Here is a 23,040-nt window from a genome sequence, read left to right as displayed (position 1 = left end):
ATTACTAAAAATATTATTCAATTTGAAGCACTCTTATTTTTGCAATACTTATTTATATTCTTAAATCAATCAATTGAAGCCAACAAAAGCAAGCTAAAAATTAAAATATAAATTTTTGCAAACTGTAATTTATAATATCAGTATCAAGCATTTTTATTAAGATTTACTCTTCAAAAATATTTTACAGAAGATAGTTTTATTGACAGACATATAAGGAGAATTTAATCATGAGCGAATTGCAAGAATATGACCAAAACATAAATGATATGTTGGATAACTTTGAAAAAGAAGTTAAATAATTAGATAAAAAAGATGCAGCTTAAAAAAAGAAAGCTATTCAAAAAAACTAAACATATTTGAAGAGCATAGAATAAATGATACAATCTTATAAATTGGAAGTTCAAGCATTAGATAGAAATGAATCTGCATAGTATACAGAGTCTCTTAAGCAAATTAACTCGCGTTATATGAGACTTAAAAATGATTTTGAGTACAAAAAGAATGAAGGCACAGATAAAGAGTAGTTATTTTAGGGAAGAAATGGAAATCAACAAGATCCTGAAAATATGACTGGCGAAGAAATGATGCAAAAGGCAAGATAAATTTAAGATGAAGGTACAGAAATATTGACTGGCTTAGTTTAAATTATTGAATAGAATAATTAGTTAGCAGACTAAATTAGTGCAGATCTAAATGATTAAATTAATAAGTTGGATAACATTTACAAAGATGTCAAAGACACATAAACTGAACTAAAAAGAACATAATAGTATCTTAAATACTTTATGAGATAGATCTATACAGATAAAATCCTAATGTGCTTAATTTGTTTGATATTTACTGCTGCAGTTGCCCTTATTATTCTCTATAGTCTAGGTATTAAAATCACTCCATCTTCAAGTTCAAGTTCTTCATCCTCTTCTTCTTCTGGAAATGGCTAAAAACCCGCAACAAAAAGATTTTTAGAGGACTTTGGAATGAGTCTATTTGGCATATGACCATAAAAACAAATTTAAACAATTAAATGAAATATATTTTATAATATTTTATGAAAAAGAATACTTAAAATAAAAGTTTTTTAGTAAATGAAAACTTAACAATATGAAATATATTAAAAAAAATTAATATATAAAATGTTTTTTTATTAATTTAACATTAAAATTAATTATGATATTGCTTTAAGATTATTTATAAAGCTAGATTAACTTAAATAAAAGTATTTAAATTTACACATTTTAAATAAAAAGTATTTACAATTATTCAGCTTGGATAATATTAATCTTCTCATAGTATAAAATGAAATCTCTGTAATTAATTTACTCTATTCTTATAAAGTCACAATTATTTATGCCTATATTATAATAATTAAACAATCCGCAATTAAAAAAATAACATAATATTTTTACAAATAGAGAAATTTTTTTATTAAATTAGATTTTTTCAAAAAAAGTTCGACTTTTATGACTTTATGGATTATTTTTATTACTTGACTATTTTATCTTCTTCAATAATAATTAATTATGATAATTAAGATGATATCTAATATAATAATTAAAATACTTTATTTTTTAAAGAATAGCAAAATCTCATATATTTATTGATTATCTCAAAATAAAACATCATAAAGAAGATTTTATTTTAAAATTACATTTTTTAAATTAATATTTTTTAATAAGTAAATAAAATTTATCTTTTATCATTTTGAAGAAACCCCTAAATTAATACATATATTAGATGTTTAAAAATGAACTCATTAAAAAATATATTGATTTCTCTTTAAAATAAATTAAATTTTCTATTTTCGTTTATTAAAAAAATCCATCTACATTAAGTCAATTTAGAAATATTGTTTGTCATATTATATGCTTTTTATTGTTTAATTAATTATTTTATTCTTAAAAGCCATTCAGTAAAAAAAATATATATGTGTTAATATAAATAATAAATTAAAATTTAGAATGTTCTACTAATCCTATTACAAAAAATATGCTAAAAAAAATAAAAAAAAGTAATTTGTTAATTAGCTAATAATTTCTCGATAATAATAAGTAACTTTAAGAGATGTCAGAAGTTGAAAAAATGCACTATGTCCCTAATGAAGTTCTGAGGATAGAAAGTATACTTTCAAAACAAATGAGTTCTACTGCAAAATCTAAATTTTAAAAACTTAAGAACAAGAACTAGAGGAAAGAAATCACGGTTTATCCTCCGAAATGGAATAATGGCGAAATTAGTGCTTATTATTTATTTATGATAACAGTGCCTTAAATCATAATAATATCCTTGTGGGCTTCGGGAATTTTTATAGAATATCATTATATGGGATTAACATTTACTATTTTTGTATATCTATCTTACCTCATCGAGTCTTTTAGGTGTAATACTTTTAAGCAACTATTTAATGCAAGAGAGCAAGATAGCTTTTTCAAAGATTTAAAAAATTATAAAGAAGGAAAACCAGAGATTTGCCTCGATATTAAATGCTATTCAAATATGGATAAATATGGATCAAAAACTAACTATACTTATATGGAATAAGTTAAGTTTGACTATGATTCTTATGTTGATAAATCTTCTTCGTTTCCAAATGTGTTTGACTCATATTCAATAGTAAGAGTGCAAAATATATTAACTTTTTCATATAATGATTAACTCTCAGAGTATTACTTTGAGTCTAAGAGAAGGAATGCCCTTCATAGATGCTTCATAGAGAGTAATTGTGTAAAATAATTTAACAACTCAAAGGTTCATGGTCAAGTTTGTCATATGATAATTAAATAAAATACAGCATCAAACTTCTTCTATTCTTGGATCACATACTCAATATTTACTATAGTAGGATTGAATATTGTTTATAGATTAATTTTGAATACTCATTCTCCATTTGTTTAGAATTATATCCACAAAGTAATTTAAGCGAAGATTAATCATAAAAAATTGTTAGACGATTAACTTAAGTAGGCAGATTTTTTAAATGAAAATAAAAAAATAGCATAAGAGGAATATGAAGAAATTAAGTAATACTATGATAAGTACTATTAATAAAATGAATCATTTTTGAATGTCAATTATTAAACACCTGAATTATCCTCATAAGGTAATTTTTCTTAAAACAAAATAATTTTATTTTAAATTTTTAAATTGTAAATTATCAACAGGAAGTAAATAAACTTAACCTTCAGAAGTATTAAAATTCAATAATTAAAATCATCTTAGCAAAAATGACGCTGAAGTGTTTCTTTGAAATATTCTATCAGATCATAATAAATATATTTAATTTACTCAAATTTTGATTAGAATATATAAAATGTAAAGTCTTAACATATTTTTAATTTATGCTTTTAAAAGTAATGTTTTTAGAAAGAAAATGAAAAGGATATTTCCTTTTAAATATTATTTATTTAGATTTAAATGATATTACAAATTCCTAATATCATATATTTACCATAATAGATATTATTTTTTCATTTTAAGATATTAAAAATTGAAATATTGGTAATTAATTTGATATTAATAAAAGTTACTTTTTCAAAATTGAAAAACCTGGTTAAAATATGAGTAATTACATACAGTATGTAATAGATTAATATTGAAAATATTAGCTAATTTGATATTTTTTGACTTATATAGCCAATTAAAAGCTTATTATTAACTAACAAAATATACGTTTTAATTAAATAAAAAGTATAAGTTAATTTGATAAATAATAAACTTCCTAGTTCATTATACTGTATTGAAGAATCTATTTTAAAATTACATTTTTAATTTAATATTTTTTTATATTCAAATAAAAATTTACCTTTCTAATTATGAAGAAACCCCTAATTAATATAGATAAAATATTACTAAAAATGATTTGATTTCTTTTAAATGAAAATTTTCTATTTTCTTTTATTAAAAATAACACCATCATTAAATCAACTTAGTAAATCATGTTTTTTATAATATTATGCTTTTTTTATCTAATTAATTAGTTATTTTAGTCTTAAAAAGCATTCAGTATTTTAAAATAGATATGCGTTAACTTTCATAAGAAATTACAAATTTGATTAATCTTCTAATTATTACAACAAAAATAATCTAAAAAAATTAAAAAATTATAAAAAAGTAATTAGTTAATTAATTAAATTAATATCACAATAATAATAAGTAATTTTAAGAGATGTCAGAAATTGAAAAGATGCACTATGTACCTAAAGAAGTTGTTAGGATAGAAAGTATCCTATCAAAAGACATGAGTTTTAGTGCAAAATCAAAATTTTAAAAGTTTAAAAACAAGAACTAGAAGAAAGAAGTCACTGTTTATCCTCCAAAATGTAATAATGGTGAGCTTAGTGCTTAATATACTATAACAGTATTTTAAATCATAATAATATCATTATGGGCTTCAGGAGTTTTTATAGAATATCCAAATATAGGAATAGGATTTTCTATAGTTGTATATTTACTTTACTTTGTTGAATCTTTTAAATGTAACACTTTTAAACAACTTTTTCATGCAAGAGAGCAGGAAAGATTTGTAAAAGATGTAAAACATTATAAAGAAGGGAAACCAGAGCTTTGCCTCGATATTAAATGCTATGCAAGTAGTGATGAGTATGGATCAGATACAAACTATACTTATATGGAAGAACTCAAATTTGAATATGATTCTTATGTTGATAAATCTCCTTAGCTTCCAAATTTATTTGAAACATATTCAATAATAAGAGTGTAAAATATATTAACTTTTTCATATAGTGATTAACTCTCAGAGTACTACTTTGAATCTATGAGAAGGAATGCTCTTCATAGATGTTACATGAAGAGTAGTTGCGTAAAATAGTTTAACAATTCATAGGTTCCTGGTCTAGTTGATCACATGATAATTAGATAAAATACAATACCAAACTTCTTCTATTCTTGGATGACATACTCAATATTTACTTTAGTAGGATTGACTTTTGTCTATAGAATAATTTTAAATAGTCGTACACCATTTGTGTAGAATTATATCCACAAAGTAATTGAAGTGAAGTTCAATCATAAAAAATTGTTAGACAATTAACTGAGATAGGCAGAATTTTTAAATTAAAATAATAAAATAACAAAAGAAGAATATGAAGAAGTAAGATCATACTATAGTAAATACTATTATTAAAAAGAATCATTCTTAAATGTTAATTATTAAACACATGAATTATCCTCAGAAGGTAATTTTTCTTAAAATAATATAATTGTATTTTAAATTTTTAATTATAAACAGGTTTTATCAGCAAACAAACTTAACCTTCAGAAATATTAAAATTCAATAATTAATATAATCTTAATAAAAAAGATGCTGAAAACCTTCTCTGAAATTTTTGATCAAATTATAATAAATATATTTAATTTACTAAAATTTTTATTAGAAAATATAAAATGTATTTAAATTTTAATATATCTTGAATTTAAGCTTTAAAAAGGTGTTTTTGTAATGTTTTTTGAAATAAAGTGTATAAGATAGTCACTATTAAATAGTTAAATTATAAATTAATTATTTATCTATTTAGATTTAAAATAATATTAAAAATTTCAAATATTTCTATAAAAGATTTTATTTTATCGTCTAATGAGGTTAAAAATTAAAATATTATTAGCTAATTTGATTTTTTATAAATCAAGATTGCTTATTATAAATTTTATTAGCTAAAGTTAAATCTTATTTTTATGAATTACAAAGTTTACTAAAATCTAATATTAAATATTTTTAAAGATAGTAAATTTAAAAATATTAGTATATTACCTAAATTGGTATATAAAAAAGACATATCATTAATTAAAAGCTTATTAAAAATTAACAAAAATATAAATTTCATTATATTAAAAATATTAGATAATAAAAATAACTTTTTAAAAATTTTATAATTTGGTTAAAAAATGAATAATTACATACAGTATGTAAAAAAATAAATATTGTAAATATTAACTAGTTTTATATTTATTTTTAACATAAATAATCAATAAAAATATTATTAATAACTAAAATAAGATAAATATAAAATAAAAATTTAGCTAATTTGAGATATTATAAACTCGAATAGTTAACTAAAGGTTTATTTAAAACTAAAAATAATAACTTTTACTTTTACTATTTTAGCTGAATCTAACAATAAAAATATTGAAAAAAGTAAATATTAAAAATATTAGCTAATTTGATATATAATAAACATAAATAGTCAATTACAAGCTTATTACTAACTAACTAAATGCAAATTTTATTTATATTAAATATAAAATTTATTTCAGTCTAATAATAAATATATTAGTGATTCGTAAGCTTATTATATAAATTAAAATGAAAGATTATATGAATTAATGATAACTTGTCTATAAAAGTAAAAATATTGAAATTGTAATAATTTAGTGCGATAGTGATTAAAAAGAATTATTTTTTCGCACTAAAAATAGGTTAATTAATTAATTATTATTTAAGAATGCATTTATTTATGGTAAGCGAAAGAGTGATATGTTCATAAAACTCATACTGAATCGATCAAATTAGAAGAGCTTATCTTATGTAAAGAGCTTACATCTGATAGAATTTCAAAGTTATTGCTATTTCCATTGACTTTTGTGGTAATTTCATTTAAATTGCATTAATTTTGGTTTATGTACGAACTTTCAGATATGTGAGAAGGCTAAGTAGATATAGTTGAGGCTTATTCAATAGTTGAGTTACTTGAAGATGAAGATTTTTTTTGTTTCACGTAATTCTAATTGATAATAGCTTCTTATTACATTTATTACTATTATTATTGTTATTGCAGTTATACTTAATGCTATAATTATTATTATTACTATTACTACTATTGTTGTTGTTATTACTACTATTATTGCTGCTATTATTTTAAATTTCTTTGTTATTTTTTCTGCAAATATTGCTTGTATTGATAACTTTAGTTTTTATAATATTCTTTAAATTTTGGTACCGTTTTTTCAATAGTCTTGTAAAGTAGGCGTTCATGAGATTTTATAGTGAAAGGCTTTTTGCATTTGCTTTGGTATTTTATATAAATTCTTTCAAAAAGCTAATCAATAGAGTACTTTTATTTATTTTCCACTATTTACTGGTTTTTCATTAGCATTTCGTACTCAATGAGGCTTTATTATTTTTATTCTTGTTTTCTTATTTCCTCTTCGGAGTCCCACTTTTCTATTTCTTCGTACATAATTTATTCTAATAAATCTTCTTCCAAATCTCTGTTCATGTATACTTCCTCTTCAAGAGCTGATTTTAATTTTCTTGTGGCACTAATTATTTGCTCATCATCTGTTGCAACATCATTATCAATAGACTATATATTTAGAATAATTAAAATTTTAGTTATTTAAAAAACAATTGAACTAATTACATGATCTTGAAGTTTGTCAACATATTCTGAAGGTATTCCTAGCTCTCTATCAACATAAAGTAGTACTTTAAACTATTTCAGTGCTGTACTATTCAAGAATGTAAGATAAGTCTAATATAAGTTGAAAAAAAATTAATTTTTTATTATATTTTTTTATTTATTTACAAAATGGCGTGTTTATTTCATAGTTTGGTTATCATTTATAGCGCATTTTTTACTGCTTTACTTTGAAGTTGAGACATTTGTTATATCTTATAGGGGTTTTCTAGATAAGGTTTAGAATTGATTATTTTAGTATTTTCCACTTTAAAAGTGAGCATTTGAAGCAGATTTATCATCTTGTTAGACATGATTCTCATCTAAAAAGTGTTTCTGAGTTAGCTAATATTAGCGAATCTGCTTGATCTTTGATTTTAGAAATTTATTTTAAGAATTAATTTAGGATACAAAATTTAATTTTTTTCAAATTTAAAAAAAATTAAAATCAAAACAAACAATCAAACTAGAAGCAAAATATTCTTCTATCAAATACGAATGAACTATCAATATATCAATAAATTAATTAAGAAAAAAAAGACACTCCTTTTACTGAATTATATTTATTAGGTGACATTCTTAAATATGGTATAAGTCAATAAATTTTAAAAGGAATGCATTAACCGATATAAGTTAAACTACTAAGTTATGAATTATCATTTTTATTATCTATTAAAATATTTACCTGGTCTTTAGAACGGGGACTCTGTCCGTTATTAAGGTTTGATGTTTTATTAATCTACTTTTATTTTGAAGCTGGAAATTATCCCATGATGGGGTTTCTCTAAGCTACCAAGAGTTCTTCACCTTTTCCCATTGAGCCTTTTATGTGATTGAGGAGTAGTTAATTATTTTTGATTCAATTAAAAATTATAAATGAGTTTTGTTGTTGTAGTTTAACCTCTGTCCGACTTCTTTTGCGAGTTAACTTCTTTTTTGCGCTATTTTATAAATTCTTAGTTGTTTTTTTATAATGAAAATTATAGCCAAATATTATTATTAAATCCTAAATAGTATTAATAATAAATCAATATATAGATAAATTGATGGATGGATATCTTATATTTTAATTAATATTTTGATAATTTTGGAATATAAAATTGAATTTAATTTTTGATTTCTTTAATATCTATAACTGAATAACAAACATACTCGCCGCTAAATTTCATAAAAAATAAAACACGGCAACAAATTAATTTAATCCAAAGATTTTTTATGTTTGCTATTAATTCACTAATTCATTTTTTATTCTAAAATCAATTTTATAAATGTAAAATAACTTTAAAGGCTCAAGCAATAAATTTTAGGAGAAGAAAAAACGTTAGAATTGATTGCTTGAGATGAAACATGAAATTAATTAATTTTTTTTTTTTGAATAAAGGCATCATACATTTAGTAGTTTTCTTAATTAAATATAAAATATTCATTTTTATAAAATAGAGGTAGTTTTAAAATATATTTCATTTTATTTATTTTTATAATTTTTGTTATTATTATGCTAATTATACAAATTTTTTAACTAGATTCTTAAAATAAGTACAAATATATTTCCTAAAACACTTTAAATATTAAAATGTTAAAAATATATTTAATTTAATAAGTTTATTTTATTTTATTAATTGGATTATCATAAAATAATTAATTAAGAGGATTATCATAAAATATTTTATTAAAATTAATCTTTATAAATCTTCTTTATATTAAGAGTGATTATGTAAAGATAGTAAAACATAGTCTTATATTTAAAGATCTAAAATATTCTTTTTAATATGAATATAGTAAAAATTAAATTTTATTGTTAACATCAATCAATTTCTTTACACTTTAGTTAATTAAGTTTTTAATAAAATTGTATTATTATAAATATAAAAGTAACACTTGATTATTTATTAGTTACCTTAGAAATTAATAATATTAAATATAAAATCATAGTATTTTAATTAATTTAATTCTATAATAAAAATCTATTATTTTCCATAAAATAGTAATAGATATTCAATTAATAATTTAAAATGTATGATTTCTTATTTGCACTAAATCAATTAAATAGAGATTAATATATTTATTGGTAAACATAAAATTCATCAATGATTGCAAATTCTTAGATATTTCATTAATTAATTTTTTTATAAAATTATTTTTTTCATTAATTCTTTAAAAAAATATATGATTAATAATTATAAATACTTGAGTTCTTATTTACCTTGGACTAATTATATAGAGATTAACATGAGTATTGGTAAATATAAAATACATCATTTATTATCAAGTAAATAATAAAACACTTAACTAATTTATTTTTAACTCAAGTATTATATTGTTAATATTAAGGCTTCAAATAGAATGGATTTTTTTTAATCATATGTCTTTAGAAATTTATTTGGCATAGAAAGTAGCAGACTTTCTAGCTTATGAGATAATATTTAACTTAATATCACTCAAATCCTTTTCAACATTGCCAACAAAATCTATTATATATTAAATTAATTCTTTCTTTTGGTACTTTTCTAAATGCTCATTAGTGATCAAGAAGCTAACATCATAACCCTATTTATTAATTGAATTTTGAGTATTATTTAAGATTATTTGCAAATTAATTGGTTACAGTAACAGCCTTTCTTCTTAAAATCTAAAATTAATCAGCTCTAACCATAAAATATTAAGAGAATCTTGAAGCGATCAAAATATCGAGTTCATCATTTTTCTTCAACAAGAAGCTAATCTAATAATAATATATTAATTTTTTGACTTAATAAATGACTTTTAAAAACAAATGTCTCATTAAATAGATATTAAATTTATTAAATTTTTGAAAGCTAAATAAATTTACTCTGCATGAGTTGACTGAAGGTTCAACCAAACACTTTTCCTTGTCACTACGAGCCAAGTAGATTGGATGGAGGACAAGATTTTTAGTGGTTTTGTTGTATCCATGTAATTCAACTTCTGGTTTATTATGCTTTTCGACAATTTCACTAGGGAAATCTTAAAGAGATAAACTAACATCTAAAACTTCTCTTAATGCGTTTGTGTATCCTTCTAAAGTGGAACTCTATAATATTATTAAAGATTCATTTTAAATACTCTTCCTTGATTATAAAGATATATTATTTTACCATTTTAATCTTTTCCTTTTACCTAATTAATAAATATTTGCCTATATTATTTTACTCTATTATTTTACGGATCTTGTTTGTAGTTTAATTTGTATAAATAATATATCTTGCGTTTTCCTTAAAATTTCTAAATCATTTATTTTAAGAAAACTTCATATTTATCATTCACATGCTTATTTATTTATTTCATTCAAACATATTAATCAGAAACATTTATTGATTCTTTTGATCAAGCAAGTATCTATCAGGTAATTAGGTCCTTACAAGATATAAGGCTTGCTTTTGTCATTAGATACGCGTAAAATAATTCATATTAAATTAGGCAACAAGATACATAATAAATATAAATATCTAATTTAATAAATATGAATAAGAATTTCTGTACTAAATGAAAATCTGTTTCCAAAAGCAAAAGAAAAATGAATTAAAATTTTATAATAATTAACATAATAAAAATAATTTTCAAAAACATTTTACTAAGTTTTTATTTTTAATTATGCTATTTCAATTATCCTAACAAAATAATTAAATAAATATAAAAACAATAACTCTATTTACTTAAAATAAATCAATAAATAACAACAAATTTAATTTGTGATAGCCAAGCTTTAATCATATATATATGAAGAATGAAGTATTTTGATGATGAAAAGGAAAAAGTAATAAACTTTATTAAATTAATTTAATGTTAAAAAAAAGGATAAAGTAATTACACTAATTTAAATATAAACAAGTACACTATTTCAGAATTACTCAACCTTTTAATTTACTCTCTTAAAAGTAATATCAAAGATTATTATAATTTATGTTTTAGTTTTTAATCAATCATACATTTAAAGTCCTCTGACATCTTTTGAAGGAGGGCAACCAAACTTGTAAAGACTAAAGAAGTTAACTATTGATTATATAAAGCATAAGACAATTTAGATGATACCAAAAGCTAGTGGCCATGCAGCTTAAATAATCATGGTGTTGTTATAACCAGCTTTTAATATTAATCTAATATATAATTCTTCTTAATCTAAGCTAAGATTGTCGCAGTATTTGCTATTTCTTGTTAAGGGATTGTTACTTAGTACATCTTTAGATTATTAATGGATATAAATTATAAAATATATAGTAATTTATTATAAAATTTATACCTATTTCATCCTTTCCCTTTGTGCAACCGATGAGTGAGCAGAATCTTTCTTGATTAATAATTATAACACCTGCAATAGATAGGATACATAAAATTATATCAAATATCACAGAAAAGTGAAGGAAGCCTGAAGACCAAAACATGTCTTTAACTAAAAGTGCTAGGTTTAAAAGAGCAAAGAGGAATGCTGCTACAACAAGTGTTAATATTTGGGTATCACAATAGTTACCAATCATGTACATAACAATAATGATATTACAAATAGCTATTAAGATGTTGAAGATTATAAAAACAGTACCAATTTTTCCTTTAACTGACTTGGAAAACTAATATTATTAAAAACAATAAATCAAATTTTATAAATCATGATAAAATCATATTAAAATATTAATATCCTTACCTATGAGATCATCTTTCTTCCTTTATTTCTTTCTTTCTTGATATTTTATCTTCTTTAAAACTTTTTAGATATTTAGGTTACGATTAAATTTTAAGAAACTTTTAATTTAATTAAATATTACTATTTTTTTAATTCTTAAAATTTTAAAATGCGCTAAACACTTAGATAAAATCATCCACACATGCAATTGGTAATGATAAAATGAGTTACCTTGAGTAAGATTTGTGAGATAACAAATTTCAACTAAATTTTTTATTCCTAAAAAGAATTAATTACCACACATTTTTTTTTGCATTACTCATTTTTACATATAAATTGTTATTTTTATAAAATTATTGCCACATGACTAATCAATATTCCATTTTTTTCAATGATAATATTTATTTTTTAATAGAACTAAATAAGAGTAAATACTGTTTTCATTTTTAAACCCCAAACTTCCCAAACTTGTTGGAGTTTTTCTAATTTTCTTTAAACTATCTACCAAATTATTATGTAATTTAATTTTAATTCTTTTACTTAAAAAGATATCAATAACTTTTTATTTTTTTATAATTAGCCAAGGATTAAATTAAATCATTCTCTCACTCATTTTTGCGGTTAAATTTATATTTTTACCTATTAGTACTTATTGTTAACGTTATTTCTGTTTCTTCAAAAACTTATCAATCAATCAATTTAATATAAGAAATATAACTTTAACTCAAAAGTAACATAGTAAATACTATAATTTCAATTTACATAAATTTATTTGATAATAATTACTAGATCCAAAAGACATAATTTTTTATTTGATCAGAATTTTAGGATATATTATTCTATCAAATGACTAAAGTAGTTTTTGCTCTGATTAAAAGTTCAAAAATCAATTTAAAAGCATTAAAAATATTAATTTGCATATTGTTTCAAATAATTGGTTTTATTTGATTTCTTAATACCCTAAACATAAATTATTTATAACTCTTAAATAAGTTATATTTTTAAAAATATATTTCTTATGCTTAACTTGAATAGAATAGTATCTCAAATATAAAGGATAACCTCTAATTTTTAAAAGCTAATCCAATGTTTTAAATATTAAAATTAAAATAAAGAATATTCATCTTTTCATTAATCCTATTTAAAACTTAAATTTTTTATATATAAATAGATATAAAATGTTTTTTATTAATAGAATATCATATTTTAAATTTTATTTATTTTTTATCATTTCTTTGTTATATTTTATTTATGAGACTTTTAAAAAAATTAAATTTTTTATTTTTTTTCATAATTAATATCCTTGGATAAATATTTACTTCATAATTATCAGAAAAGAAATTTTTATTTTTCATAAATTTAAATTATAATTTATTTTAAATTAAGAATAATAAATACTTGATTAATTTTTAAAGAAGTTGAAATTTTTTCTAATATTAATACTAAATTTTATATAATATGCAACAAACAAATTTATATAATTCAAAATAATATTAAATATAGTCCTATTAATACATATTTAATTAGCAGAATTTATGAAGAAGTGCTCATTTAGCATTAGTTTCCAATCAATGAAAATTATTCACTACATTTAATGCATTCATTCTTGTCATTGTAAATAGTACAAAAAGGATCTAAAATATCTAATACTTAAATTTCATCAAAGTTAATTATGGAGCAGTCATCTCCTGAGTATCCTTTTGCACAGATACACTTTTGATTCATACAAAAACCTCTTCCGCTGCAGTGATTTTTACAATTAAACTGCTACTCGCAGAAATCGTTTATTTATGGACAAACTAATTCACCATTGTAACCTTCAACTTTCAAAATCTAACCATCTTCTTCACAAATAACCTTTTGAATTTTGTTTATTTTGCTACCAATAGTAAGTTCTATGCTCATTTTATTGCCATTTTAAATACACTTTTAAGGATAGCACTATGCTTAATAGGCATCTGTGAAGGGAACGGAACCAAAAGGTGAAAGATTACTAGTTATTCCTTTGCTGTTCCAATCAAAAGAGGATCCAGCATTTTCCATAATATTTTCTTCACTGTTAAATTTATCAACTCTTCCATAGCATGATTTATTATCCAAGCTTATCTAAAAGCCACATTCCTTATCAAGAAGAGTTTGTTAACATTAAAAATTATATCCTTCATAATTAAAACCTGTTTTAGGTTATTGGTTATTTGATAAATCGCAAAATTCTTTAGGTCTAGGTTGAGCATTGCAAGTTTTAAAATAGAAATCACATCCTTAGTTTTTTCCCCAGAATAATCTGTCATGAAAATCCATTTAAACTTCATACCATCCACTATCTTTAAGTAAAGCATTATTTATTCCACTCCAAGTTACATCACCTATTTAATAATATATTAAAATTAATAAAACCAAGAATAGTATTTTAAAAGTAAAATAAGTTTATTTGAAAATAAATACAAATAAATTTAATGATTAAATACCTGCTAAAATATAGCCAGTCATCAAGTCTTGATAAAAAAGACTCTTACTCCAGTGAGATCCAGCTGTGCCTTATTACCCACTTCCCTCCAAATATACTTGATTAATTTGATTACATCTGAAATGTTATTATGCAAATGAGAGAATCTCAGGTAGTGCCAAAAATGGTTTTCCATCCTTATTGATACCGTACTAATCAGGAGTAATATTGACATAGTATTTATAAAGGCTTTCGCTAAATACTAATGCATGAAATATTTCGTGGATAGTTACTTTGATTAATTTATCATATTCGAAGTTCGAAAAGCTAACTTTATCTTAAGAGGGTAAAAATTTCAAGTTGTAGATAATGAATCCTACAACAGGTCTATTATCAGGATATAACAAACTACAAGCTCCTGCCTTTGCTATCCATTCTTCTTTAATATCTAATGTGAGGCCAAGAATAAAGTGCATATCAGAGTTTTTAATAGCTTTTTATTAAAATATTTTTTTAGTATTTTTAAATTAATAAAAAAAAATTTTTTACTTTTTTTGAATTATATTGGCAAATCACCAAAATAACAATTTTAAACTTCTAATTCATCTAGAATAGGATTCTTAACTTAAACGAATTATTCATAAAAGTTGAAAGCAACTTTCAAAGCATTTAAAATGATTTTAGTATGTAATGTGTTATTATATTCTCTTAATTCTTAATCGTCATAAGAGAATCTTATTGTGCTGCCTTACAGATTTCTTTGAGAGTCTTCATTTTCTGATTAGTTAGTTTTTTATTTAATAATTTTAATTTCTCTTTAATTAATTTTATTTAGCAGAGGGTTTGCATGAATATTGCTAAAAGTTAGCACAAATATTAATAACACTAGAGTTATTTTGTTGGTAGAGTTTAGTATTTTCATTTTTTTTTTTTACTTTATTCTGGTTTTATTTTTGTTTTTGAATTATTTATTATAGTTTTATTAAATTTATAAGTTAAAGTTTTTAAATGTGATAGAATCAGTTAATTAAAAGCTAGAATTGCTCTTTTCTATTTCACTAAAAGAATAAATTATATTATATTTTGTTAAATTTATACCTAATTATAAATCTATAATTAGTATTTAACTTTTTTAAATAAAACTACAAAGTAATTATTAAAAAGATTTAGTAAAATATTTTTTAAAAGCAATTTCCATTCTGTAAAATAAATAAATTATAAAAATTTGATTTAGTTGCGTAGTACTTTAATAAAAGTTCAGAATTTTAAAAATAAAAATATAAAAATAGAAAAAGTTAGCATCCTTAAATACTTTTAGTAAATATTGTAATACTGCTAGGAATAAATTTTCTTGAGAAGTTTCTATTTAAAAATTTACTAATTAAATTAAAAATATTTAATAAAAAGTAATTAAAGAATAAAAATAATAAAATATTTTGTAATAATTTCAATAAATACTCAAAAATTTTGTATATTAAAATTATTTAAAGAGTTTTACCTGAAATTAAAATAATTTTTATATCATTAATATAAGGGACATAAATCTAAAAATAGCTATTTACTTAATTCAATTACTTTGTATAAATAATTATCTATTTTAATTCATTTATTTAAATTTCAAAATTGACAAATTTTGTTTTAGATTTACAATTTATTCCTAAACTAAATTTAGAATCTATTTTAAAATACAAATTTATGCAATAAAATAAATCTATTTTTAGTGTAGATATTTCAAGGAGCAAATTTAATTTATTCCATATAAATTTGATTTAATTTTTAGCTAAATTTAATAACAATAAAAACGTTTTTCATACTAATAACAAATAGAAACAAAAATCTTAAAAAATAAATAGAAACATAAAAGTTTAAATGAAATTCAAATTAAAAAATAAAAACATTAAAATACTCTATAATTTTTTCAATTTAAGTTTAAAACAATTTAAAAATTCTCTTTATTAGGGAATAAAGCTAAATTTTAATTATAAATGAAAAAAAGCAAACAAAAATTTGAATTTGTCTATAATAATTAGCTCAAATTTCGAATGATTGAATATAAATTTAGATAATTACATTTCTTAACTGAAATAAAACTCCTAACAGCAAATTAAATTAACTTTCTATTTTATTTTTTATATCATACTAAATCAAATAACAATCTAAAACTTATCTAAAACTTTCTGTAAAATTTTTAATTTTACTCTTAGTTTTTAAAACATATTTAAAATAATTTTCTTTTTATAAGTATTTTAAATCACTTAAATTAAAATAATCAATTTAATTAATTTCTTAGGTTGTGATGTTTTAGAAACAAAAAAATCTATTTGCTACTTACAATTAGCTAAATAAAATATTTATTCACAAATTTTTTGGCAAAAATAGTTTTTAAATTTATTATTTAAAAGTTTAAAAATATAAAAATATAAAAATTATTTATTTTTTATAAACATATTTTTAAATTATTTAAACCAATTTTGTATTTTTTTTGAGAAATATTGAAAATCTTTGAAATGTTTTTAAATATTTTTTCTCAAATTATTTTATTTTTTGATCAAAATTTTAATTATAAATAGAGAATACGATATTAAAAAATATATATAAATACTAATTTCAATCAAATTAAGATGAAATAGAAAGCTATGATAAATATTTAAATTAACATAATTTGTGATGAAGTCTTTTAGCAAGAACCACCAATCAATTAAAATCCCTTATTGCAATTTATACATTCATTATCATCATCCTAGGAAGTACAATTTGAATCTAAAATTTCTAACTCTTCATCTTAATTTGAATTATTGATAGAGCAGTCTTCTCCTGAGTATCCTTTAGCACAAATACAAGTTTGATTCATGCAAAAACCTCTTCCCTTGCAGTGATTTTTGCAATTAAACTGTTATGTACAGAAATTATTTATTTTTGGACAGACTAATTAGCCATCATACTAGTCTACTGTCAAAATCTGATCATCTTCTTCACAAATAACATTTTATATTTTATTTATTTTGCTTCCAATGGTAAACTATATGGTAATTTTATCACCTTTTTGGATACATTCTTATGGATAGCACTAGATTTATTAAGGACCAACCTCAGTATAAGAATTTTTAGGGGAGAGACTACTAATAACTGCTTTGCTATTCCATCCAAAAGAAGATCCATACTTTTCCATTCTATTCTCGATAAAATTAAGTTTGTCTACTCTTCCATAGCAAGAAGTACTGTCCTCAGAAAGTTAATAAGAGCAATTATCAGTCAATAATTAATTGCATTTAAAATTATATCCTTCATAGTTATAACCAGTATTATATTGTTAGTTATTTGGTAAATCGCAAAATTCCTTAGGTAAAGGTCTTGCATTGCAAGTTTAAAAATAGAAATCGCATCCTTTGTCTTTACCCCAAAACAATCTGTCATGAAAATCCATTTAAATATCATACCAACCACTATCTTTGAGTAGCGCATTATTGATTCCGCTCCATGTTACGTCGCCTAATTAATAGGAAATTTTTAATTAAATTAAATTCTAAAAAATTATGTAAGTAAGTACCTGAAGATAAATAACCAGTCATCAAATCTTAGAAAAATAAGCTTTTCTTCCAATGGCTTCCAGCTGTTAATTCCGAGCCAATATCTTCTAGATACACTTCTTTAATATCAGAACAACCAAAATGCTTTTGGGTAAAAGAAAGTACTTCTGAAAAAGCTAAAAAAGGTTATCCATTTAAGTTTTTTCCATACTTATTAGGAGCTGAGTTAACATAATACTGATATAAATTATCATGAAATACTAATGCATGAAATATTTCGTGGATAGTAACTTTAATTAATTGATCATATTCAAAGTTAGAAAAGCTTCCTTTATTTTTGGAGGGTAAAAATTTTTAGTTGTATATGATAGCTCCTACAATTGGTCTGTTATCCGATTCTTACAAGCTACAAGCTCCTGCTTTAGCTATCCAATTTTCATTGTCATTATCTAAACCAACTATGAAGTGCATGTCAGTGTTTTATACAGCTTTTATTAAAAATGTTATTTTTAGTGATTTTTAATATAAAAATTTTGTTTACTTATTTTGAACTATTGAGGTAACAAATTAAATTAACAGTCAACTTATAAGCCAGAAATAATAGGATTTTTAACTTAAATAAATTGTTCATAAAAATTGAAAGCAATTTTCAAAGCATTCTTAATAATTTTAGTATGTAAACTGTTGTTAGATCTCTAAACTTCTTGATCATCAAAAGTAAATCTAATAGTACTACTTAATAGATTTCTAGAGGAGTTATCATTTTCAGTTTATTAATTTTATACTTTAATGATATTTAAATCCTTTTAATTAATTATATCTAACAGTGGATTTGCGAAAGTAGAGCTACAAAGGAGCACTAGCATAAGTAAAATGAGTTTTATTCTTAATGAAGTTTATGACATTCTATATCAATCAATAGGTATTATTGTGTTTTATTATTTTTATTTTTTAATAATTTGTTATACTCATTTATATTTCCATTATCTAAGTTTTTAAATTAATGCAGTAGAGAATAATAGCTAGAACTATCCGTTCTCTAACAAAAAATAATGTGAATTATTATTAATTTTAATTTTTCATTTCTATTTTTAGCTTTAATTCAAACTTATAGTAATAGAATACATTGTAAGATATTTATTATAGTGTCTAATTGTATACGAAATTCTAGAAATAGTAATAATATCTAGTTTAAATAAAACTAAAAATATAAAAAGTCAAAATGTTTAATATCAAATTTTTATTAATAAAGAATAAAATTAAAATTATTATAGAATAAAATATAATAAAAATTATAAGTATTTTTAAAATATATCTCAAAATAAAAAAATATTAACTTTAATTCCTCTTATTTTAAATATTTGGATAGCTGAAAATTAATAATATATAAAAAAATTAGAAATCATAGATTTCATTTTCGAAATGAGTGTGAACTTTTAATAAGTGAGGAATTATATTATATTTTTAGATAAATATCTTTAAAGATTATAGTAATTATTCATCTGATATAAAACTTATACCCTTGATAAATTGCGGGCTCGCCGATATCGTATTTCATCATGTTTAATAAAACAAATCTAAAAATAGTTATTTATTTATCAAATTAATACAAAATTTAAAATCCTCTATTTTATGTTTTAAATTTCAAAATATTTTGAATTTTCGATCTTCTTCATTAAAATAAATATTGATGAAATAAGGTTTAAAAAGTATATCTAGTACTATTGATGTTTATTATTCAGTAATTTTTGTCTAAATTAATCAAAATATAAATTTATGATAATGTAAAATATAATTTTACTTTAACTTTTATATACTAGAAATATTTTTAAAAATCTTTTTATTTTATTACTAATATAAATAATTAAAATTATTTGAAAACATAAAAATATAATTGATATTAACCTAAAAGAACAAATAAACCAAAACTACCTTATCACATGATTAATAATAAGCTTCTATATATAAAATTGTTTGCATTAATAATTATAATTAATTCACACCATATAAATATATCCTATATTACTGAAAGTGTGCTCAAATTAATAGCATTTGATTATTTATTTATCTATACATTCTTTGAAAGTAGACTTTTGAAAATTTTTAAACTGTAGAAAAACATCAAATTATAATATATTTTCATACTTTAAATAATCTTAAAAAATTTATTCTTTAATTTAATATGACATGAACAGTATTTTATTTTTATTTAAAATACACTTTTCATTTTAAAATAATCAATTTAATGGTTATTAAAAAAGAAATTTCAATGAATAATTAAATAATGTTTTGAAAAGAGATGATTTTTTGTTTTTATCTTTTTGAATTAAAAGTAAATTTTGTAAACCTTTTTAAGCTAGGTATCTAAAAAATTTCACAAAATATACAAAAATTTAATTTATAGAAGGATTTTGTTTTCAAAAAGTTAAATTTTGGATAAATAGTTTTCTTACTTTTAGTGAGTGCTCAGTTTATCAGTGTGACCAGTCTGAAAGATTTTACTTTATACAAAAAAATATTATTTAGCATTTAAATTAAATTTCATATAAATTTAATAACATATAATCAAAAAATATATAATAGAATTATACCTTATTTTTGGAAAATAAGTCCTTTGAGAATTTATTAAGTAAATTTTAAGTTAATGACAAAATTTATAATTAATGAAAAAGTAAAATAACTTAATATTTTAATATTCTTAATTCAAAATATTGAAATGAGGAGAAATTAAAAAAAATTTAAACATTAAATGCTATTTATACCTTAAAAAATTAATTTCTGCAAAGCTTCTATATTATATTATAAAGATAACTAACTTATGATTTATGAAAAAGAATGAAATTACAAATAAATAAAGTAATAAATAGATTATTTTAAAGTATTATCTGAAATTTTTCTATATCACTTCTTTATTAATAAAATAAACAAAATTAGTTAAAAAATTTAAATTCAGTATAATTCAAACTTTTTCATTGAGTTTGAAGATTTTCATAATTATAAATTTTTATTTTACAAATATTTCTTTAAATTATTTTATAAGTATTTCTATTGTTGTTTTTCTTGTGGGTTTATAATCTAAGTAAAGGTTTTAAAAACTATTGAAATTAAACAAAATGAATAAAACAATAATTTATTTATTGTTTAAAATTAGATATAGAAACAGAAAATTTTGTTTAAAACTCATTATAGAAAATGTAAAAACAAAAAGTACTTTGAAAAGAGAATCACTTTTAAAAAAAGGATTACATTAAATTCAATTAAAACCAATCAAAACAGTAAATATCAATTATAATTAAAATAAGCAAATAGAAAAATTTAAATCTAAATTTTACTTAAGGTAAATAATAGAATAGCTTGTGTAAAAACTTCAAAAAAAATGATAAATATCTACTTCAAAAAGCTGAGTGCGATTATAAAACCATCTCTTCTTACTAAAATTCGCTTTAATGCTTTTTATGTCCAGAAACAAAATCCTTTCTAAATATTTAAATAAAACTTATTTTTGAATAAAAATTAAATAAATCAAAAAGAGAAAACCATGTAAAATAGTATACCAAGTGCTTAGAGAGGATTCTAAAGCATCAATCCTACTACAAATCAACTTGTGGAAACTTTCTAATTTGATACCAGAGAAGAAATTTCAAACAAAATTTAAAAAAGTTTTGAAGCTTTCAAGACATTTAAGGAAATATCAATATAAGAAAGAACTGCAAAGTTTCTAAAACTAGTAAAAATTTTAGAAGATCATACTGAAGTCATGGCTAGGTCAATCACTGAAGAAATGGGTAAACCAATTACTCTATCTAGAGCGGAAGTCTAAAAAGTGATATTCCATATAAAATATTATTGCTAAAATGCTGAGCATTTCAATAGAAAAATTCCTGTTAAGACTGAGGCTGACAATTGCTATACAGTTTATGAACCTTTAGGGGTAATTTACACAATTACTCCCTTTAATTTTCCTTTTTGGATTACTTTTAAAGGCACTGCATCTTATATGACTATCGGTAATGCTGTTATTGTTAGAGGTTCTGATTCTACTCCTCGTACAACAAGATTGGTAAAGAAATATATGGAGATGGCAGGTAAATATACTATTTCTCATATTTATTAAAGACATTATAGATTTAATTACTTGATGAAAAACATATCTCAATAATAAATTATGTTTTGAAAAAACTTATAAAATTTTTCAATTTTAATTAAATTTTTTACCTGAAATTAATTTTGAATTTGTAAATTATAATAACGTCATAATCATCTCTTAGGCAGATATTATTTCTTCTATTTAATTTAAATTCTATAAATAAATTTTGTTTCTTACTTAATATAATTGCAATTTCAAATCATGTTTTAATTAAAAAAATTATATTTATTCATTAATATTAGGATTTGGAGATGAATTCTAGATTGTAAACAGTAAACAAGAAGATTTTGAATTTATTGTGTCAAACCCAAAAATCAGAGGTGTATCATTCACTGGTAGTTCCACAGCTGGTTAAATTATTGCTAGTATCAGTGGAAAATATTTAAAAAAATGCGTAATGGAATTAGGAGGAAGCGATCCTTTCATAGTTTTAGAAGATTCTGATGTTAATTTTGCTGTCGATGTAAATTCAAAAAATAATTTATTTTTTAATATTTTAAACTATATCCTATTTCTTTTATTCTTGAAATTAACAAAAAATTAGAAAGAAGATTGTTTCAAATTATTTATTTTTTTCCTATTAATTTTCAAAAAAATTGATCAGCAATATCTTAATTTCTATTTTTCACACTGTTTAAAATTTAAAAACTTATTTATTTCTAAAATTTACTTTAAATTTATAATTCAACTTATTTATATTTTAAAAGATTGCAATCAATGGAAGGCTTAAAAATGGTGGCTAGGTTTGCAATAGCTCAAAGAGATTATTAATTCACAATAAACTTTATGAACAATTTAAGGATAAGTTGATAGAACGATTAAAAAGTGTTATAATAGGAGATCCTTTGAGTGAATAAACAGAGCTAGGCCCTTTA

At 21.2% G+C, this 23,040-nt stretch overlaps 9 protein-coding genes across 9 annotated transcripts; 4 read left to right on the top strand and 5 right to left on the bottom strand. All coding sequences in view use genetic code 6, as the record gives it.

Moving 5' to 3' along the window:
- Window positions 1-227: 227 nt before the first annotated feature.
- On the top strand, window positions 228-998 carry TTHERM_00857850 (vesicle transport V-SNARE protein amine-terminal protein; the record flags this gene model as incomplete). The annotated part of the gene is made up of 1 exon (XM_001021927.1): window positions 228-998. One exon carries the CDS (start codon window positions 228-230, stop codon window positions 996-998), a length of 771 nt encoding a protein of 256 aa, XP_001021927.1.
- Window positions 999-1,948: 950 nt separating this feature from the next.
- Window positions 1,949-3,244, top strand: TTHERM_00857840 (transmembrane protein, putative; the record flags this gene model as incomplete). Its single annotated transcript, XM_001021926.2, has 2 exons — window positions 1,949-3,097; window positions 3,159-3,244. Exons 1-2 carry the CDS (start codon window positions 1,987-1,989, stop codon window positions 3,242-3,244), a joined length of 1,197 nt encoding a protein of 398 aa, XP_001021926.2. The 5' UTR covers window positions 1,949-1,986.
- Window positions 3,245-4,162: 918 nt separating this feature from the next.
- Window positions 4,163-5,337, top strand: TTHERM_00857830 (transmembrane protein, putative; the record flags this gene model as incomplete). Its single annotated transcript, XM_001021925.2, has 2 exons — window positions 4,163-5,192; window positions 5,246-5,337. The coding sequence occupies 2 exons, from the start codon at window positions 4,163-4,165 to the stop codon at window positions 5,335-5,337; spliced, it is 1,122 nt and encodes a 373-aa protein (XP_001021925.2).
- Window positions 5,338-6,500: 1,163 nt separating this feature from the next.
- On the bottom strand, window positions 6,501-8,226 carry TTHERM_00857820 (hypothetical protein; the record flags this gene model as incomplete). The annotated part of the gene is made up of 4 exons (XM_001021924.3): window positions 6,501-7,316; window positions 7,374-7,484; window positions 7,539-7,778; window positions 8,095-8,226. The coding sequence occupies 4 exons, from the start codon at window positions 8,224-8,226 to the stop codon at window positions 6,501-6,503; spliced, it is 1,299 nt and encodes a 432-aa protein (XP_001021924.3).
- Window positions 8,227-9,767: 1,541 nt separating this feature from the next.
- TTHERM_00857810 (ARP2/3 complex 20 kDa subunit (ARPC4)) lies at window positions 9,768-10,528 on the bottom strand (the record flags this gene model as incomplete). Its single annotated transcript, XM_001021923.3, has 4 exons — window positions 9,768-9,956; window positions 10,015-10,131; window positions 10,240-10,461; window positions 10,526-10,528. 4 exons carry the CDS (start codon window positions 10,526-10,528, stop codon window positions 9,768-9,770), a joined length of 531 nt encoding a protein of 176 aa, XP_001021923.2.
- A 676-nt stretch (window positions 10,529-11,204) lies between these two features.
- On the bottom strand, window positions 11,205-12,223 carry TTHERM_00857800 (transmembrane protein, putative). The gene is made up of 3 exons (XM_001021922.2): window positions 12,067-12,223; window positions 11,668-11,992; window positions 11,205-11,606 (listed from the first exon to the last, which is right to left on the bottom strand). The coding sequence occupies exons 1-3, from the start codon at window positions 12,076-12,078 to the stop codon at window positions 11,347-11,349; spliced, it is 597 nt and encodes a 198-aa protein (XP_001021922.2). The 5' UTR covers window positions 12,079-12,223; the 3' UTR covers window positions 11,205-11,346.
- Window positions 12,224-13,527: 1,304 nt separating this feature from the next.
- Window positions 13,528-15,413, bottom strand: TTHERM_000857793 (leishmanolysin family protein; the record flags this gene model as incomplete). Its single annotated transcript, XM_012799168.1, has 3 exons — window positions 13,528-14,411; window positions 14,514-14,984; window positions 15,041-15,413. The coding sequence occupies 3 exons, from the start codon at window positions 15,411-15,413 to the stop codon at window positions 13,528-13,530; spliced, it is 1,728 nt and encodes a 575-aa protein (XP_012654622.1).
- A 1,689-nt stretch (window positions 15,414-17,102) lies between these two features.
- Window positions 17,103-18,923, bottom strand: TTHERM_00857790 (leishmanolysin family protein; the record flags this gene model as incomplete). Its single annotated transcript, XM_001021921.2, has 3 exons — window positions 17,103-17,980; window positions 18,039-18,506; window positions 18,560-18,923. The coding sequence occupies 3 exons, from the start codon at window positions 18,921-18,923 to the stop codon at window positions 17,103-17,105; spliced, it is 1,710 nt and encodes a 569-aa protein (XP_001021921.2).
- A 2,633-nt stretch (window positions 18,924-21,556) lies between these two features.
- Window positions 21,557-23,036, top strand: TTHERM_00857780 (NAD-dependent aldehyde dehydrogenase family protein; the record flags this gene model as incomplete). Its single annotated transcript, XM_001021920.2, has 3 exons — window positions 21,557-22,103; window positions 22,408-22,628; window positions 22,873-23,036. Coding segments are annotated over 3 exons (932 nt in total), but the record flags the coding sequence as incomplete, so codon positions are not given.
- Window positions 23,037-23,040: the final 4 nt, after the last annotated feature.

This window comes from Tetrahymena thermophila (genome assembly GCF_000189635.1).
Source record: "Tetrahymena thermophila SB210 genomic scaffold scf_8254496, whole genome shotgun sequence".
Classification (NCBI taxonomy): domain Eukaryota; phylum Ciliophora; class Oligohymenophorea; order Hymenostomatida; family Tetrahymenidae; genus Tetrahymena; species Tetrahymena thermophila.
Note: the sequence above shows the minus strand (reverse complement) of the source record. Positions and strands in the feature narration are given on the sequence as shown.